The 16,500-nt window shown below is 40.7% G+C and overlaps 1 protein-coding gene across 1 annotated transcript in view; it reads left to right on the top strand.

Annotated features, from left to right (window-relative positions):
- Positions 1-16,500, top strand: part of LOC120527133 — a 307,413-nt gene that overhangs the window by 244,971 nt on the left and 45,942 nt on the right. The window contains exon 16 of the mRNA XM_039750231.1: positions 16,018-16,179. Coding sequence (XP_039606165.1) covers positions 16,018-16,179 — 162 coding nt within the window. The remainder of the gene's footprint in view (positions 1-16,017; positions 16,180-16,500) is intronic.

Here is a 16,500-nt window from a genome sequence, read left to right as displayed (position 1 = left end):
CTTAACTTATTATGCAGTTACTATTGTTCTTTGCGCTATGACGTAACTATAAAGTCGGTGTGTTTAATGTTAACCGAAGATTTCAAGTTAATGCTATCAATTTTACGCTGAACAGTTTACTTAGTACTTTAGCTGCGTTTTTTGCAATATCTTGGGGATTCTTGCCACTTGATTATTGTTCGGTAAGTGCCACGTACTACATTTTTCACCTTGAAAGTTAGTTGCACAGTAAAAATCGATGGCTATTTAAATGGTTATCTGTAAAGGTAAAACTAAAAGCCGGCCCGCGGGCCCGGCATGGATGTTTAGAATTTATAAAGTCCTCAACAGGATTCTGGTCTATTATGAAATTTAAATCGTGGACAAATATTTACCCTCAAAAGCCTGAACTGAGTCACTTTGACCCAATGTCTCTGCAAATTCATTTTTTCCTTACTCTGTTTCGTAAGAGAATTGCGACATTTTGTGTATTTCATTGTTAGGTTTTCTGCATTAAGTGCACTTTTCAGACAATTGCTATTGAATGTTGATGTTACATAGTTTGATGTTAATCTCGAGTTGTTATGATACTACTTCGTTATTATTATTCATGTTCAATAAAGGCTGGCTGGTTGCGCCGCAAGCAATTAAGGCTCCTTGGTCGGTCTGAGTGCGCATGTACGGTGAGTGTCGAATGCACAGGCGCCAATGGCGAGAAAAAATAGGCCTTTTTTGCGCTGTAGCATCAGGCCCAATTTCGTCTTAATCAGGCCCTGGCGCAGACATGGCCTTAACGTCCACTGTTATGCAGATGATATACAGTTATATCTTAGTACAGATTCACCTCCCAGCACACTCACGGAATGCATCATTAATCTTAAGCTACGGACGGAAAATCACTTTCTTAAATTTAATGCCAATAAAACTGAAGTGTTACTGGTAAGTGCAAAATCCCAACTTTCTAAGGCATTCAGTTTCTCTATTTCTATTGATGGTCCACTTGTCAAACCTGCTCCCGTTGTCGGAAATCTTGATGTTTTGTTTGATTCATCACTTAGCTTTGAGCTACACATCAGGGGCCTCATGTATAACGTCGTGTGTAGAACTCGCACTATAACATGGCGTAAGCACAAAAGCCGAAATGTGCTTACGCACAGAAAAATCCAGATGCAGGAATCTGTGCGTACTCCAACTTCCACGTTCTTCCGTTACATAAATCCCGATCAGCGTGAAAACTAACGCTCGTGCATGCCCATTATGTAACGCCCCAAATCCTCCCAGAATTACGCCTATTTGAATATTCAAATCAATATAAATCGCCCTTAAGCGCAGCCTTCTGTGAAAAGACAATGGGAAAAGCACGGGGAAAATATAAGAATTTCAGCGAATACCAAGTGGAGGCAAAGGAAAAACATACTATTTGTTCAAATAAACCGTGATATAATCAACAAAAGGAAGTTGATCGAGTGACATAGCGTGTTGGAGAAACTTGAAAGCTCACATTCACAAAATCGCACAGTGCCGGAAATAAAAAAGAAGTCACATATCAAAGTCGCCGTGAAAAGAAGAGTTGTAAGCCCACCGTCTGAGTGTCATATGAAAGCTTATTAGGGTACAGAGAAAAAAGGCACACGGTGGGGAAAAAGCACGAAATGTCAACTTCAATCTCGACATTTCCACTTTAATCACGTAGTTTATTTTGTCATTTAGTAGAACATCATAAACTTCATCTTAAAATCGTTTAATTAACCAGTTTCTCAAATCACATCGTAATTAAAGTAGCACGTTAAATGCTTTGTTTTGTATTTGATCTTCTACTCATATGTGCTCTGTGTGTGTGAATCACTGCTTGCTTCTTAAACCGGCTCTCTTCCTCCAACTGGACACAGAGTCCATGACATTTGTGATATTACAGCTCTCTGAATAACTAAAATACTGAGATGTATACGTGATGTCATTTTCATGATGATAGGAGTTAAAGCACGTTATTAAACATGGGTTTCATGAGCCTCGTGCTCATGACACAAGCATTTAACTTTTGCCGAAATTTGTCGCTGCGTTTTTAGCTGTGTTGTTTTCTCTTTCTGTTTTATATTCAATATATATTGGCGTAGCCATCACTGCAGTCAGTGCTTTTCTTTCCAAAAATAACCGATCGCCACACAATCAGCTCTGTAATAGACGTTAAGCCATCTGTAAGCTTAGCGCCGATTCTTCAAAACGTTTAAAGAACATTGAAATATCTTCGTAGTACATGTTTAATTATTCTATCCTTCACGACACTCCCAGTGAAGAATATAGATTATTTAAATGAAGTTAAAGTTTTATGTGTATAATTTAACAAACATATTTTGCTGCATTTCACCTTAAAAATGATATCGTCATCATATGTAAATACGCGCTTTATAAAGTGGCTCAGGTTGTGAGATATTATAACTGTAGTGCAAGTTTACAGTGAGGTGATTGTACTTATAAGTCCTAACAGTTCTACAAGGAGCAATTGATTGAGTGCATTTAAAGTTCTTGGGATTAAACTGTTTCTAAACCGCGAGGTCCGTACAGGAAAGGCTTTGAAACGTTTTGCCGTGGCTGAGACAGCGTGTCCTTGAAGCTGTATACCGATAATTCTCTTTCCGATCAGCTGCTGCTGTGATTCACACTCAGATACAGTGATATAAATACTCCGAGTGGTGCAGTGAGAGTAATATGGAAAAAGATGATCCGCTGTGGCAACTCCTAATGGGAGCAGCTGAAAAAAGACGAAGAAGAAGAAAAAGAAGAAGAAGGAGAAGTGAGAACAGTTATGGTATTTGGAATACTATGGCTGTTCCCTGGACCATTATATTGTTACGAGTTAATTACAATCAGATGCATTACACTAATAAACAATATGCGGTTAGTTTCAGTGTATTTATAAAGCCGCGTCATGAAAATAATGAGTAATCACACAAGAACAGTACCATTGCTTTGACGCTGGGTGCCGCCAGTTTGCAAAACCGAGCGGAGAACTTGCGTACGACAAGGCATGAGGTACCGTGGAAAAGTGCCTGGCCTTACGCCAAGTGTAGGTTTTATACATCGCGATTTGAACGTGGAAAAGTTCTTCTGTGCGTACGCACCGTTTATACATGAGGCCCCAGGTCTCTTTCCAAAGTGTCATTCTATCATCTCCGTAACATTGCCCGCTTCCGTCCATTTCTGTCCTGGTCTGATGCTCAAACTCTGGTTCATTGTTTCATAACGTCTCGTATTGATTACGGTAATTCCCTCTTCATTGGCCTCCCTGCAAAATCTATACAGAAGCTCCAGTAGGTTCCCACACAAAGCGTTTTGCTCACGTCTCCGCTGTTCTCTCCCAGCTTTACTGGTTACTGGTTCCATCAAGGATTGAATTCAAGATTCTGCTTCTTACCTTCAAAGCCCTACATAACCTTTGCCCCCCTCTACCTCACTCAACTACTAGCTCCTTACACTCCTTGTCGCTCTCTCAGGTCCTCGAGCAGTCGTCTCCTTACTGTCCCATACACCAGACTCTCCACCTTGGGAGGACAGGCAGGTCCTTCAGTATTATGGCCCCCTCAACTTTGGAACTTTCTTCCTCAGTCTCTACGAGTTTGCTCCTCTTTCTGCACTTTTAAATCTCAACTGAAAACTTTCCTCTTCTATAAACTTTTGTCATCTGTGTAATTTTATTTTTTTAAAGTGACCTTGGGTTTGTAAAAGGTGCTCAATAAATGTGACCTATTATTATTATTTCCAAAGGTTTCACATACTTATTCTTGCCACTGTAAGTTTATAAGGTGTGGACACTAGAGGTCGCTGTTGCCCCATGAAACCCACCAGACAGACGTCCAAGACATACTTGTAAAAAGCACCAAGAAGAATTTAATATTATTTTCTTCAGATACAGCGCACAAAGCACCACACTCGCCACAATTCTCCAATACTCAATAACAATACAAATAATCAATAACAATAACAATCTTCCACTCCCAGCAGCTTTGTCACTCAACCTCCCAACTCCGGCTCTCTTTGCTGGGTTTTCACCAGTCCTTTAAATAGTCCATGACTCGGAAGTGTTCCTTCTCTTCTTCTGGGTCAATTGCCAAAGTAGCCCAGAAGCACTGCGGGCTTCCGTCCTCATGACTCCGAAGTACTTCCGAGTTATAGTAACAATAGGAGTCCCCAGGTTCTTTGTGAGCTCCCCCTGGCGGCACCCAACAGGGCTGAGGAAATGGACTCCATGTCCCAGGATGCCCTGAGGGAATCGGGGGGACTGCTGCCATCCGGGGGGAGGCAGTGCCCTGAAAAGGCTGCCTTCCTCCATTCTTCTTATTCCGGGAACGTCCCGGCCGGACTGAACCGCCGGCTGTTTCCTTAGGAAGCATTCGCTCTCTGGAAATGTGTTCTTTTGAAATTGCGGCATGTTAAGTAACCGAAAAATATAGAAATATGACAGAAAAGGCGATATCCCTCCCATCGTGATTATGCCGGTACAAAAATCACATGAGAGAAACAGATATACTTTAGCTTACTTTACTGACGGTTTTACACGGTGTGACAGATAGGGGGCGCTATCGCTCCCTTGAACCCTTGGCCAAGACATTAGAAACCAGGTAAAAGTACAATAATCAACTTTATTTAAATGCCACAGTGCACAAAGCACCTTCTCCACCACTATATTCATACAATAACTCCAAATACACAATAAACAATTCCTCCACTCCCAGACGCGTTGCCACACTTCCACCCAGCTCAGCTCGCCGTCTGGGAGTTCCCACAGTCCTTTTATACACCCTGACCCGGAAGTGTTTCCAATCCCCAGTCCATGTGATTCTTTATGACTTCTGGGTCAGGTACGAGTCCTTTTCTTCACCCCGGAAGCACGTCACTTCTGTTGTCGCTCTTCCTATGACGCACTTCCGGGTTGCAGGGCACAAATGATTCTTCGGTCCTCCCTGAAGCTCCCTCTGGCGGCCCCTGTGGTATCCAGCAGGGTCGTGTAAAAAAAAATGCATAGTCCATGATTTCCTGCTGGTCTTCGGGGCACCTCCATACTGCAGGGAGGGCTCCAACTGGCAGCCAGGGGGTATTGGCTGGGATGACAAGCCGGCCATATACCACAGCGGTTACAGACGGGAAGCTTATGACAGACTCTATCGAGGTGGGAGTCTTGATCTACGTAGTCTGCCATATTTCGTCACCACGCTGAAAGAATTTTCCGGACGGATGACATACTCTTCCGCCCGACAGCTTGAAAGGGTTTGACTGCTTGTTCCATGTACAGTGGAACCTCGGTTCACGAACGTCTCGGTACACGTACAACTCGGTTTACGACCAAAAAGTTTGCCATACTTTTGCCTCGGTTCACGACCACACACTCGGTATACGAACAAGCCAGTTTCTCTTTCGGTTTGTAAATGTTTAGTCTCTCCCTGTGCAGCGAGCGAGAGAAAGAGAGAGAGCGCCACACACGCACACACACAGGCAGCGTGAGAGAGACAGACACACACACACAGGCAGCACGAGAGAGACAGACGCACACACACAGGCAGCGTGAGAGAGACAGACACACACACACAGGCAGCGTGAGAGAGACAGACACACACACACAGGCAGTGTGAGAGAGAGCGACACACACAGGCAGCGTGAGAGAGCGCTGGACGCATTAAGGTAGGAAGGCAGTTAAAGAAAGCACTGGTCTTGATTTTGTTTCCACTTCTGTTTCCAGCGATCAGTTCGTAGCGTACATTGTTGCAATGTTATTTTTCTTGGTGGTTTATTAAATTACGGATTTTTTCAAATGTTCATTTTTTTCCCCTGTGCTTAAAGCTCATTAAAAAAAGTGCTTTTAGCCAGCGGTTGGTAGCGCTATAGCGCGAACTATTGCAGTGTTAGTTTTCTCTGTTGTTCAAGGTTTTCTCAGTGTTATTCAATGTTTTTACATTTAGTTTACTATTACGCTGTGCATTCTATGGTTTAATTAAGTATATTTGTGCTTAAAAACTAAAAAAAATATATATATATTTACATACAATTCGTATGGTCTGGAACGGATTAATTGTATTTACATATAATCCTGTGGGGGAAATTCAATCAATCAATCAATCAACATTTATTTCTATAGCACATATATTCATACAAAAAAATGTAGCTCAAAGTGCTTTACAAAATGAATAGAAAAATAGAAGACACAATAAAAAATAAACATAAGTCAACATTAATTAACATAGAATAAGTAAGGTCCGATGGCCAGGGAGGACAGAAAAAACAAAAAAAAAAAACTCCAAAAGTTGGAGAAAAAAAAAATCTGTAGGGGTTCCAGACCACGAGACCGCCCAGTCCCCTCTGGGCAATCTACCTAACCAGAGTTTTGGAACGAATTATGGTCGTGAACCGAAGTTCTACTGTAGTTATACTGTCTTCTCCACGTGCAGGGCCCTCTCTGGTCTCCAAACAAGGACAGTAAACTCAAACCCCACCTCTAACAAGAATAGCACAAAGCTCACACCGCAGTTTGTCCCATTCTCCAAACTGCTAGGCTAATGGTTTCTAAATGCAGCCTAGTCCCTGTGTACCATACTTGGTCGGCCTGTATGAATAAATCCATATAACAATGTGCATAAAGACAGCGACAATAACCTTAATATTATAACAAACCGAGTATATCACCAGCCGTCCATCACAAAGGCTGTGACTACTGTACCATGAACCATCTGTGTTTCTTATGTCAAAAATCTCAGTTCCACACTGTCTACCATTAGGAATCATAGTCATATAGCAGATTTTGGAAAATGATTATAAAGTAGCAGTAATAAGGGTAAATATGCTTGAGATGACTGGCTAAGAGTGGAGGTAAGGCCAGGGAGAGTATGCAAGAGGCCACAAGACCTCCTGTCCACTATATGACAGCACAGAAGGAAACTGGGCTTTCTTGCCCATAGTAAATGAGAGTATGGTCTCCTTTTACAGTGAGTTACTCTGAATGAAAGGTCTAGACTTTTTCTGTTCTTAGTTTTCATATTAGAATTGAAAGGAAATTGGTCCATTTCTGTGCTACATCAGAAAAGCCATAGATTCAGGATCCATTTCCCTTGAACTACTACTAGCTGAACGGTCTAAAAATATAACTAACAGCCGGCCTTAATGCCAGGAGTGTGGCCGAATTGCACATGGGATATTAAGGTGCACCCTGAGGCTACGATATCAAAGTTGCACTGATTATCCGTTTCTACTCGACCATCATACTAATTCCCTGCATCTCAGGCAGAGAGGCTGCTTTCTTTTTAAATCTGATTATTCCACTCACATACCTAAATAGGAGTTGTGTTAATGTTGGTTCTCTTTTAATATTCTAACTTAACTCAAGTCTGACTGGAAGCGTAACTTGTTTGTTTGTCTTTATTAAGTCAGAATTAATCATTGCCAGCTTGTGGAATACAAATGCAATGTTCGCGTTAGGAGGAGCTCGAGGCCATATTGGCTTTGGTTAGATTTCATTTATAATAATGATGTAGTAAAGGGAGAACTGCAGTTCCCATAACAGAAATGATGCCTTTTGCTTCACCTTTCAGACCTGTGGAGATGACAGTGGACTTTTGGAGATGTCTCACAATATTATACCCCTGTTTCCATTCTTAATATTGCTGTGATAATTGTGGAAACCCTCATGTTTCTAGGAACCATAATGTGAACGAGAGAACAATGGAGGATCTGTCATAAAAAGGCACAACAGCGAATGTACGTCCAGCGACAGCTGAGGAAGTTCAACCCTCAAATGGAGCTGCTGATTCACTTCTACACCACAGTCATTGAGTCAGCTCGTCCGTAACAGTGTGGTTTGGATCAGTGACTAAATGTGACAAAAACAGGCGACAACAAATAGTCAGGTCTGCCGAAAAAATCATTGGTGCCAGTCTGCCCACCTGTACAATCACAAATGGGGCAGCCCTATGGAACCACAACTTTCCTTTTTCCCTGCAGGTGTGCAGATAGGAGCTGTTTTGGGGAATGATTTGAACATGAGAGACAGTACCTCATTTGTACCCTGCCAAAATACCAGACCTACTGTGGCTTCTGTCACACTGGTCCCTGATGCCGGCCTCCTGGCAGAGACCATCCATTTTGTTAGGAGCAGGATCCATCTCAGCCAGGATTGCCAGTCCATTCGTGACAACTATTAATACAACACAAGCAAACTGAAAATGAAGAACATAATTCAGTAAGAAATTAAATGTTTGCAACACGGACGGCACGGTGGCGCAGTGGATTGCGCTGCTTTCTTCACGGTTCGGAGACCCGGGTTCGCTTCCTGGGTCCTCCCTGTGTGGACTTTGCATGTTCTCCCCGTGTCTGCGTGGGTTTCCTCCCACAGTCCAAAGACATGCAGATTAGGTGCATTGACGATTCTAAATTGTCCCTAGTGTGTGCTTGGTGTGTGTGTGTGTGTGTGTGTGTGTGCCATGCCCGGGTTTTGTGTCCTGCCATGTGCCCTATGTTGGCTGGCATTGGCTCCAGCAGTCCCCCATGACCCTGTAGTTAGGATATAGCGGGTTGAATAATGGATAGATGGATGGACGTATACAAGACAGTCAAGACTATTACCAAATAAAGCAGTATTTATGATAAGGCCATATTTAGTGTTTAAATAAATTAAGTGATTAAACTCACGTTAAATATTTACTTCTCTAATATAATTTTTGCAAAAATCTGAAAGTCTGCCTCATTCATCTCTTCAACATCCCATCTCTGTTCAGCTTGGCTCATTTTCTTTTCGACACCCACCCAGTCAGTACGCAGTACGCAGCACTTGGGATAGCAATTGATGGCAGCTGTCCTTCAAGGTACATGTGGTTATGGACTCTCCGTTTTGCAGATTCACTCTGATCAACATCCGCAAGATCAGACTGTATCAGTATGCAGCACAACTCCCAGTCCAGGCCTTGTTCTTGTCACATCTGTAGCACAGCAACTCTCTGCTGGCAGGAGTACCGGCCTGCGTCAGGAAGCTGCTGAAGATGATGCAAAAGGCAGTGACACGTGTGATGTTCAATCAGTCAAGGCGGGAACATGTCACTCCTCTTTTCAGATCAGTCCATTGGCTCCCTGTGGTGACATATATTAAGTTCAAATCCTTGATGCTCACCTACAGAGTACTGTATATGAAGACACTTGTGAGGTCCTGTGCTCCTTCTCGACCACTCCGGTCTATCGATCAGCAGCAGCACCTGGTGATAGATAGATAGATAGATAGATAGATAGATAGATAGATAGATAGATAGATAGATAGATAGATAGATAGATACTTTATTAATCCCAAGGGGAAATTCACAAGTGATGATGCCACCTTTGTGTGGCATTCAAATCTCAGTCCAGACTCTTTTTATTGTAGCTCCTGGCTGCTTTAACGAGTTGCCCACTGTCTCTTAATGTGTTTAAAAAGCGCCTGAAGACTCTCTTGTATGGTGAATTTCTGTCTAACTGATATTAGCTGTTTTTGTGCTGGCACCCTGCTCGGGGTTTCTTTCCTGCCTTGCACCCTGTGTTGGCTGGCATTGGCTCCAGCAGAGCCCCGTGACCCTGTAGTTAGGATATAACGGGTTGGGTAATGGATGGATGGATGAATGTTCTGGCTTCATCACTTGTGATGATTCATTTTGTCACCTTGTCCTGTCACACTTGTTCCTAAACAGTCCCCCAGACTGATGCTTAATTCATTATGTTGACTTCTTTTGTAAGTTGCTTTGGATAAAAGTGTCCACTAAGCAAATAAATGTAAATGGTAATTGATAACACTGGTCTACAAAAAAATATTTTTGTTTGCTACTGGGAACTTCAGAGCACCTCTCTATTAATTTTTTTTACACTGATTTTATATATGAAATCAGAATTAGATAGATAGATAGAAGTGAAAAGTACTATATGATAGATAGATAGATAGATATGAAAGGCACTATATAATAGATAGATAGACAGATAGATAGATAGATATGAAAGGCACTATATAATAGATAGATAGACAGATAGATAGATAGATAGATAGATAGATAGATAGATACTTTATTAATCCCAGGGGGAGATTGACATACTCCAGCAGCAGCATACTGATAAAGAACAATATTAAATTAAAGAGAGATAACAATGCATGTATAACAGACAAACAATAACTTTGTATAATGTTAACGCATACCCCACCCCAAGTATTACTTCTCAGATTGGCATAGCACAGCGTTTCTCAACCTTTAAGTATTTGTGACCCGATTTTTCATAACAGTTTTAATCACACCCCCCTAACGTTTTTGTGAGACCCTAATAAAATGTATTCCTATGTTTTTTGCTGCCGATACACCGCTACAAGTTTTATTATACCCACTTAACTTTTATCGACATTTATCTAACTCTATATTTATTTTTCTAGTATCAGAATGTAGTTTAAGTTAATTTGTTTTGGTTCCTATAGATGTATTTTTCATATTTTCTCTTCTTGTTTTCTTTTTTTCACATCTTCACGCCCCCTTTTTTGTTACTTGCGCCCCACAGGTTGAGAACCGCTGGCATAGCATATGAGACACAGACGTGTCAAAGTAAAAATAAAAAGATCGAGACGACTGTAGACTGAATGCCCTGCCAAAGACTGACTTAATAAGTGTCTCTTAAATGGGCTTACATACATTAGATAGATAGATAGATAGATAGATAGATAGATAGACACTATATAATAGATAGATAGATAGATAGATAGATAGATAGATAGATAGATAGATAGATAGATAGATAGGCACTATATGATAGATAGATAGATAGATAGGCACTATATGATAGATAGATAGATAGATAGATAGATAGATAGATAGATAGATAGATAGGCACGATAGATAGATAGATAGATAGATAGATAGGCACTATATGATAGATAGATAGATAGATAGATAGATAGATAGATAGATAGATAGATAGATAGATAGATAGATAGATAGATAGGCACTATTAGATAGATAGATAGATAGATAGATAGATACTTTATCAATCCCAAGGGGACATTCCCATACTCCAGCAGCAGCATACTGATAAAGAACAATATTAAATTAAAGAGTGATAACAATGCAGGTATAACAGACAATAACTTTGTATAATGTTAACGTTTACCCCCCCGGGTGGAATTGAAGAGTCACATAGTGTGGGGTCTCCTCAGTCTATCAGTGGAGCAGGACGGTGACAACAGTCTGTGGCTGAAGCTGCTCCTCTGTCTGGAGATGATCCTGTTCAGTGGATTCTCCATAATTGACAGGAGCCTGCTCAGTGCCAGTCACTCTGCCACAGATGTAGGACTGTCCAGCTCCGTACCTACAATAGAGCCTGCCTTCCTCACCAGTTAGAACCAAACTAATAATTGTTAACGGAAACCACCAATATCCCTCTGCAATTTTTTGATGGCTTTTTACGTTGCAATACTGCACTGTAGAGAGAACACAAAGCAACTGTAGAGGAAAATACGGCTTGGGATGGTGAAAGTAGCCAATCCGAGAGCGTTATTCATTTCTCCTTGCTGCTGATTGGCTGCTGTCCTGTGACGCATCTCCGGCAGATGCAGCCCAGCATTGCCACATCATAACAGTTTATCGCGTGTGGCTCTCTCGAGTGGTTCTCTGAGCGTTCTCGTGTTTTTCATTTTGTTCTTCTTAAAGCCCTAAGATGTCGCCCGCACGCCCTGCACCTTCTAAGGCTTCTGGCAATGAACGTAAGAAGAAGAAGACCAGGAGAAGGCTGAACTACTGGATTTGCTCCGGGAACTCAAAAGTTATGCCGCAGTAGCCACCCGAGGAGCTTTAAATCCTCTGCTTTGCTATGCAGTCATTATCTTCATTACATACCTTCATCGTAGCTTATTCATCATCAATCAATATCACTCATTATTGGCGAGTACCCGTACATTTTGCTGTATTTTTATTAAATTAAATTATTACATATTTACCCTACTTAAACCAAAGAAAACGCGCATACATGAATTCCAGTACATAACATCGGTATTTGACATTCTAGCACTGTGGTAGACATAGCAGTACAGTACCGTACAGTAGACGGGTTTACCTTTACATTTTTTTATTTTAGGGTAATGTATTAAGCTGAGTTTGAAATGAAATTAAAGTGTTTTGGGGGCATATTTAGGGTTTAAACTATAAAAATAGGCATTTTTTTTTGACCACATCCAAAATTTGCGGTTTTTCACAATTCGCAGGTGCTCTAGGAACGTAACCCCTGCGAATTAAGGGGGTCGTCTGTAATGGAAACGCAGTAAATGTTCTGTTTCAAGCAGACTTTCTACTTGCATGGTTTGATGTGTAGATGTTTTAAATCTCTTTGTCTGTAACGTGCTTGTGTTTTCATGCATCACTCTCCCAAGTATACGAGGAAACAGATCTATTAATGAATATTTTATAGAAACAAGGTTCAAAAAAAGCCCGTAGAGAGAAAAGAATTTTCCTAACATAAAAGAGGTAAAGACCACAGAAAACAAGTTATTAATGGCATGTCTTGAATTTAAAATGAATTTAAAGTTCAGAGAAAGAACCACATGCACCACAACATCCATCCGTCCATCTTCCACCTTCTGTCCTGCTTATCCGGAGCAGGGGTACAAGGAAGCTGAAGCCTGAAGGCTGAAATAATCCCCGGACAGGCTGCCAGTCCGTGTTCAGTCCAGAAGTGTCTCACATGGCTGGAGAACTGAAATCTGAAACTGAAAACAAAGCACAACAGCGTGGCTCATGTTTGACAAAGTGTTTAGAAGAAGCTTACTGTTAGTTTGTTCAGTTTTTTAAAACTGAATTTGCTGTAGCGTGGTATAATAAGAAAATGGGAAGACCCAGTAAAGTGACTTTTATGAATTAAATAGCATTTTGTTAAACCAGTTATACACACAGTTTAGAGAAAAAATATACAAAAATTAGAAAACCTGTAGAGTGTTTGCACTTTATACTTGACTTAGTAAAAATCAACTTTAATAAACAGACAAACAAAAACTAGCTGAGCTGGTGCCTAACGCCTGAACATAAGGAGAATTTACATCTCTGAGACCCTGAGAGCTATCGTATATACTCGCGGATAAGTCAGGACTTGATTTCATCGTATAGTTTCTGGTATTTTATAATGTCGCTCGTATAAGTCGAATGCGGAAAACTCCCGCTATTGGTCAGAGATTATGATATGCTAACATCCACCTGAGAGAGTAACAATGGAGCACACGGCCTTTTGTTTTATGTATTGTGCCTACGTGACCACACAGTAATACCCGGACTACTCCAAAGCGACGTTTGCACTGATTTGTGTTTTCTGTATCTCACACCCTCATACACCTTCATCGTAACAGCATCCCTTATCTACGATGGGGCGTTCGATCAGAAGAAAATATGAAGCTGGTTTGAAATGAAAAGTCGTTGAAGTGGCAAAAGAAATTGGTAACTGCGCTGCTACAGCAAAATTCAATGTGTCTGAGAAACTGGTGAGAGATTGGAGGAGACAAGAAGATGTAAAAAGAAAATGTAAAGGTTGCATCTTTGAAGATGCATTCAAGTTTTTATAATCGAGTTTTTGGGTTTCAAGACCCAACTTATAGACGAGTATATACGGTAATACTTATTTTCATATATGCTTATGATTCTCTTTGAATATATTGACCTTATATAGTGGTGTGAAAAACTATTTGCCCCCTTCCCGATTTCTTATTCTTTTGCATGTTTGTCACACAAAATGTTTCTGATCATCAAACACATTTAACCATTAGTCAAATATAACACAAGTAAACACAAAATGCAGTTTTTAAATGATGGTTTTTATTATTTAGGGAGAAAAAAAAATCCAAACCTACATGGCCCTGTGTGAAAAAGTAATTGCCCCCCGAACCTAATAACTGGTTGGGCCACCCTTAGCAGCAATAACTGCAGTCAAGCGTTTGCGATAACTTGCAATGAGTCTTTTACGGCGCTCTGGAGGAATTTTGGCCCACTCATCTTTGCAGAATTGTTGTAATTCAGCTTTATTTGAGGGTTTTCCAGCATGAACCGCCTTTTTAAGGTCATGCCATAGCATCTCAATTGGATTCAGGTCAGGACTTTGACTAGGCCACTCCAAAGTCTTCATTTTGATTTTCTTCATCCATTCAGAGGTGGATTTGCTGGTGTGCTTTGGGTCATTGTCCTGTTGCAGCACCCAAGATCGCTTCAGCTTGAGTTGACGAACAGATGGCCAGACATTCTCCTTCAGGATTTTTTGGTAGACAGTAGAATTCATGGTTCCATCTATCACAGCAAGCCTTCCAGGTCCTGAAGCAGCAAAACAACCCCAGACCATCACACTACCACCACCACATTTTACTGTTGGTATGATGTTCTTTTCTGAAATGCTGTGTTCCTTTTACGCCAGATGTAACGGGATATTTGCCTTCCAAAAAGTTCAACTTTTGTCTCATCACTCCACAAGGTATTTTCCCAAAAGTCTTGGCAATCATTGAGATGTTTCTTAGCAAAATTGAGACGAGCCCTAATGTTCTTTTGCTTAACAGTGGTTTGCGTCTTGGAAATCTGCCATGCAGGCCGTTTTGCCCAGTCTCTTTCTTATGGTGGAGTCGTGAACACTGACCTTAATTGAGGCAAGTGAGGCCTGCAGTTCTTTAGACGTTGTCCTGGGGTCTTTTGTGACCTTTTGGATGAGTCGTCTCTGCGCTCTTGGGGTAATTTTGGTCGGCCGGCCACTCCTGGGAAGGTTCACCACTGTTCCATGTTTTTGCCATTTGTGGATAATGGCTCTCACTGTGGTTCGCTGGAGTCCCAAAGCTTTAGAAATGGCTTTATAACCTTTACCAGACTGATAGATCTCAATTACTTCTGTTCTCATTTGTTCCTGAATTTCTTTGGATCTTGGCATGATGTCTAGCTTTTGAGGTGCTTTTGGTCTACTTCTCTGTGTCAGGCAGCTCCTATTGAAGTGATGTCTTGATTGAAACAGGTGTGGCAGTAATCAGGCCTGGGGGTGGCTACGGAAATTGAACTCAGGTGTGATACACCACAGTTAGGTGATTTTTTAACAAGGGGGCAATTACTTTTTCACACAGGGCCATGTAGGTTTGGATTTTTTTCTCCTAAATAATAAAACCATCATTTAAAAACTGCATTTTGTGTTTACTTGTGTTATATTTGACTAATGGTTAAATGTGTTTGATGATCAGAAACATTTTGTGTGACAAACATGCAAAAGAATAAGAAATCGGGAAGGGGGCAAATAGTTTTTCACACCACTGTATACTCAAAGATAAGTTATCCCGCGGATAAGTCAGGGCTTGATTTTACAGTATAATTTCTGGTATTTTATAATGTCAGTCGTATAAATCGAATGTGGAAAACTCACGCTATTGGTCCAAGGGATTACAATATGCTAACACCTACCTGAGAGAGTAACAATGGAGCACATTGGCCTTTTGTTTTCTGTGTGGGTGCAGCAATGCGCTGTATCAGTGTGTGCGCCTCACCTCTCTCTCTCTCTTTTGTGCCTACGTGACCACACGGTAATACCCGAAGTATTCTGAAGCAACGTTTTCACTGTTTTGTGTTTTTCATATCTCACACCCTCATACACCTTTATCGTAAGAGCATCCCTTATCTACGATGGAGCGTTCGATCAGAAGAAAATATGAAGCTGGTTTGAAATGAAAAGTCGTTGAAGTGGCGAAAGAAATCAGTAACTGCGTTGCTACAGCAAAATTCAATGTGTCTGAGAAACTGATGCCAGATCGGAGGAGGCAAGAAGATGTAAACAAAATAAATAAATAAATAAATAAGTGTCGCATTTTTGAACGTGCATTCAAGTCAGGGTCTGATTTTGGGTTTGAAGACCCAGCTTATACGTGAGTATATACCATAGTAGTTAGCTTTTAGCTCACCTGTCACTATAAAAGTGCAGCACCATTGAATATCTCAATTTGATTTGCCTAAAAACTTTTTGTCTCACTACATTTAGCTTTTTTTATTTTTTATTTTCATTTTACAGGTACATTTGGCAAAGCTGCTGAGGCAGTTAAAAAACAGCAAGCAGTGGAACTGGCATTTACTCTGTACCCACCGGCAGCAGCAAAGTGTTTGAGAAGAACCCTGCATCAGTCAACATGGCTTAATCCTATTGTGGATGGAGAGGAAGGATATAAATATTTAGGTAAATAGAATGAATTAACTACACGTATTATTCTGTTTAATCTGTTCTAGCAGTTTCAGAAGAGTTTGCTTTAGGATCGTGACTGTGTGGAGTTTGCAAGTGGAGAATGATAAAGTACATGATTTGAAATCAGGATACTTGAACCTTAAGGTAGCAGTACTGAGTACTGCAGTATCATACCATCCTTATATTTTACCCAATATAATATAATATAATATAATATAATATAATATAATATAATATAATATAATATAATATAATATAATATAATATAATATAATATAGGTAAGACATTCCCTGGGTCCTCCCTGTGTGGAGTTT

Source organism: Polypterus senegalus, chromosome 4 (genome assembly GCF_016835505.1).
Source record: "Polypterus senegalus isolate Bchr_013 chromosome 4, ASM1683550v1, whole genome shotgun sequence".
Lineage (NCBI taxonomy): Eukaryota > Metazoa > Chordata > Cladistia > Polypteriformes > Polypteridae > Polypterus > Polypterus senegalus.
Note: the sequence above shows the minus strand (reverse complement) of the source record. Positions and strands in the feature narration are given on the sequence as shown.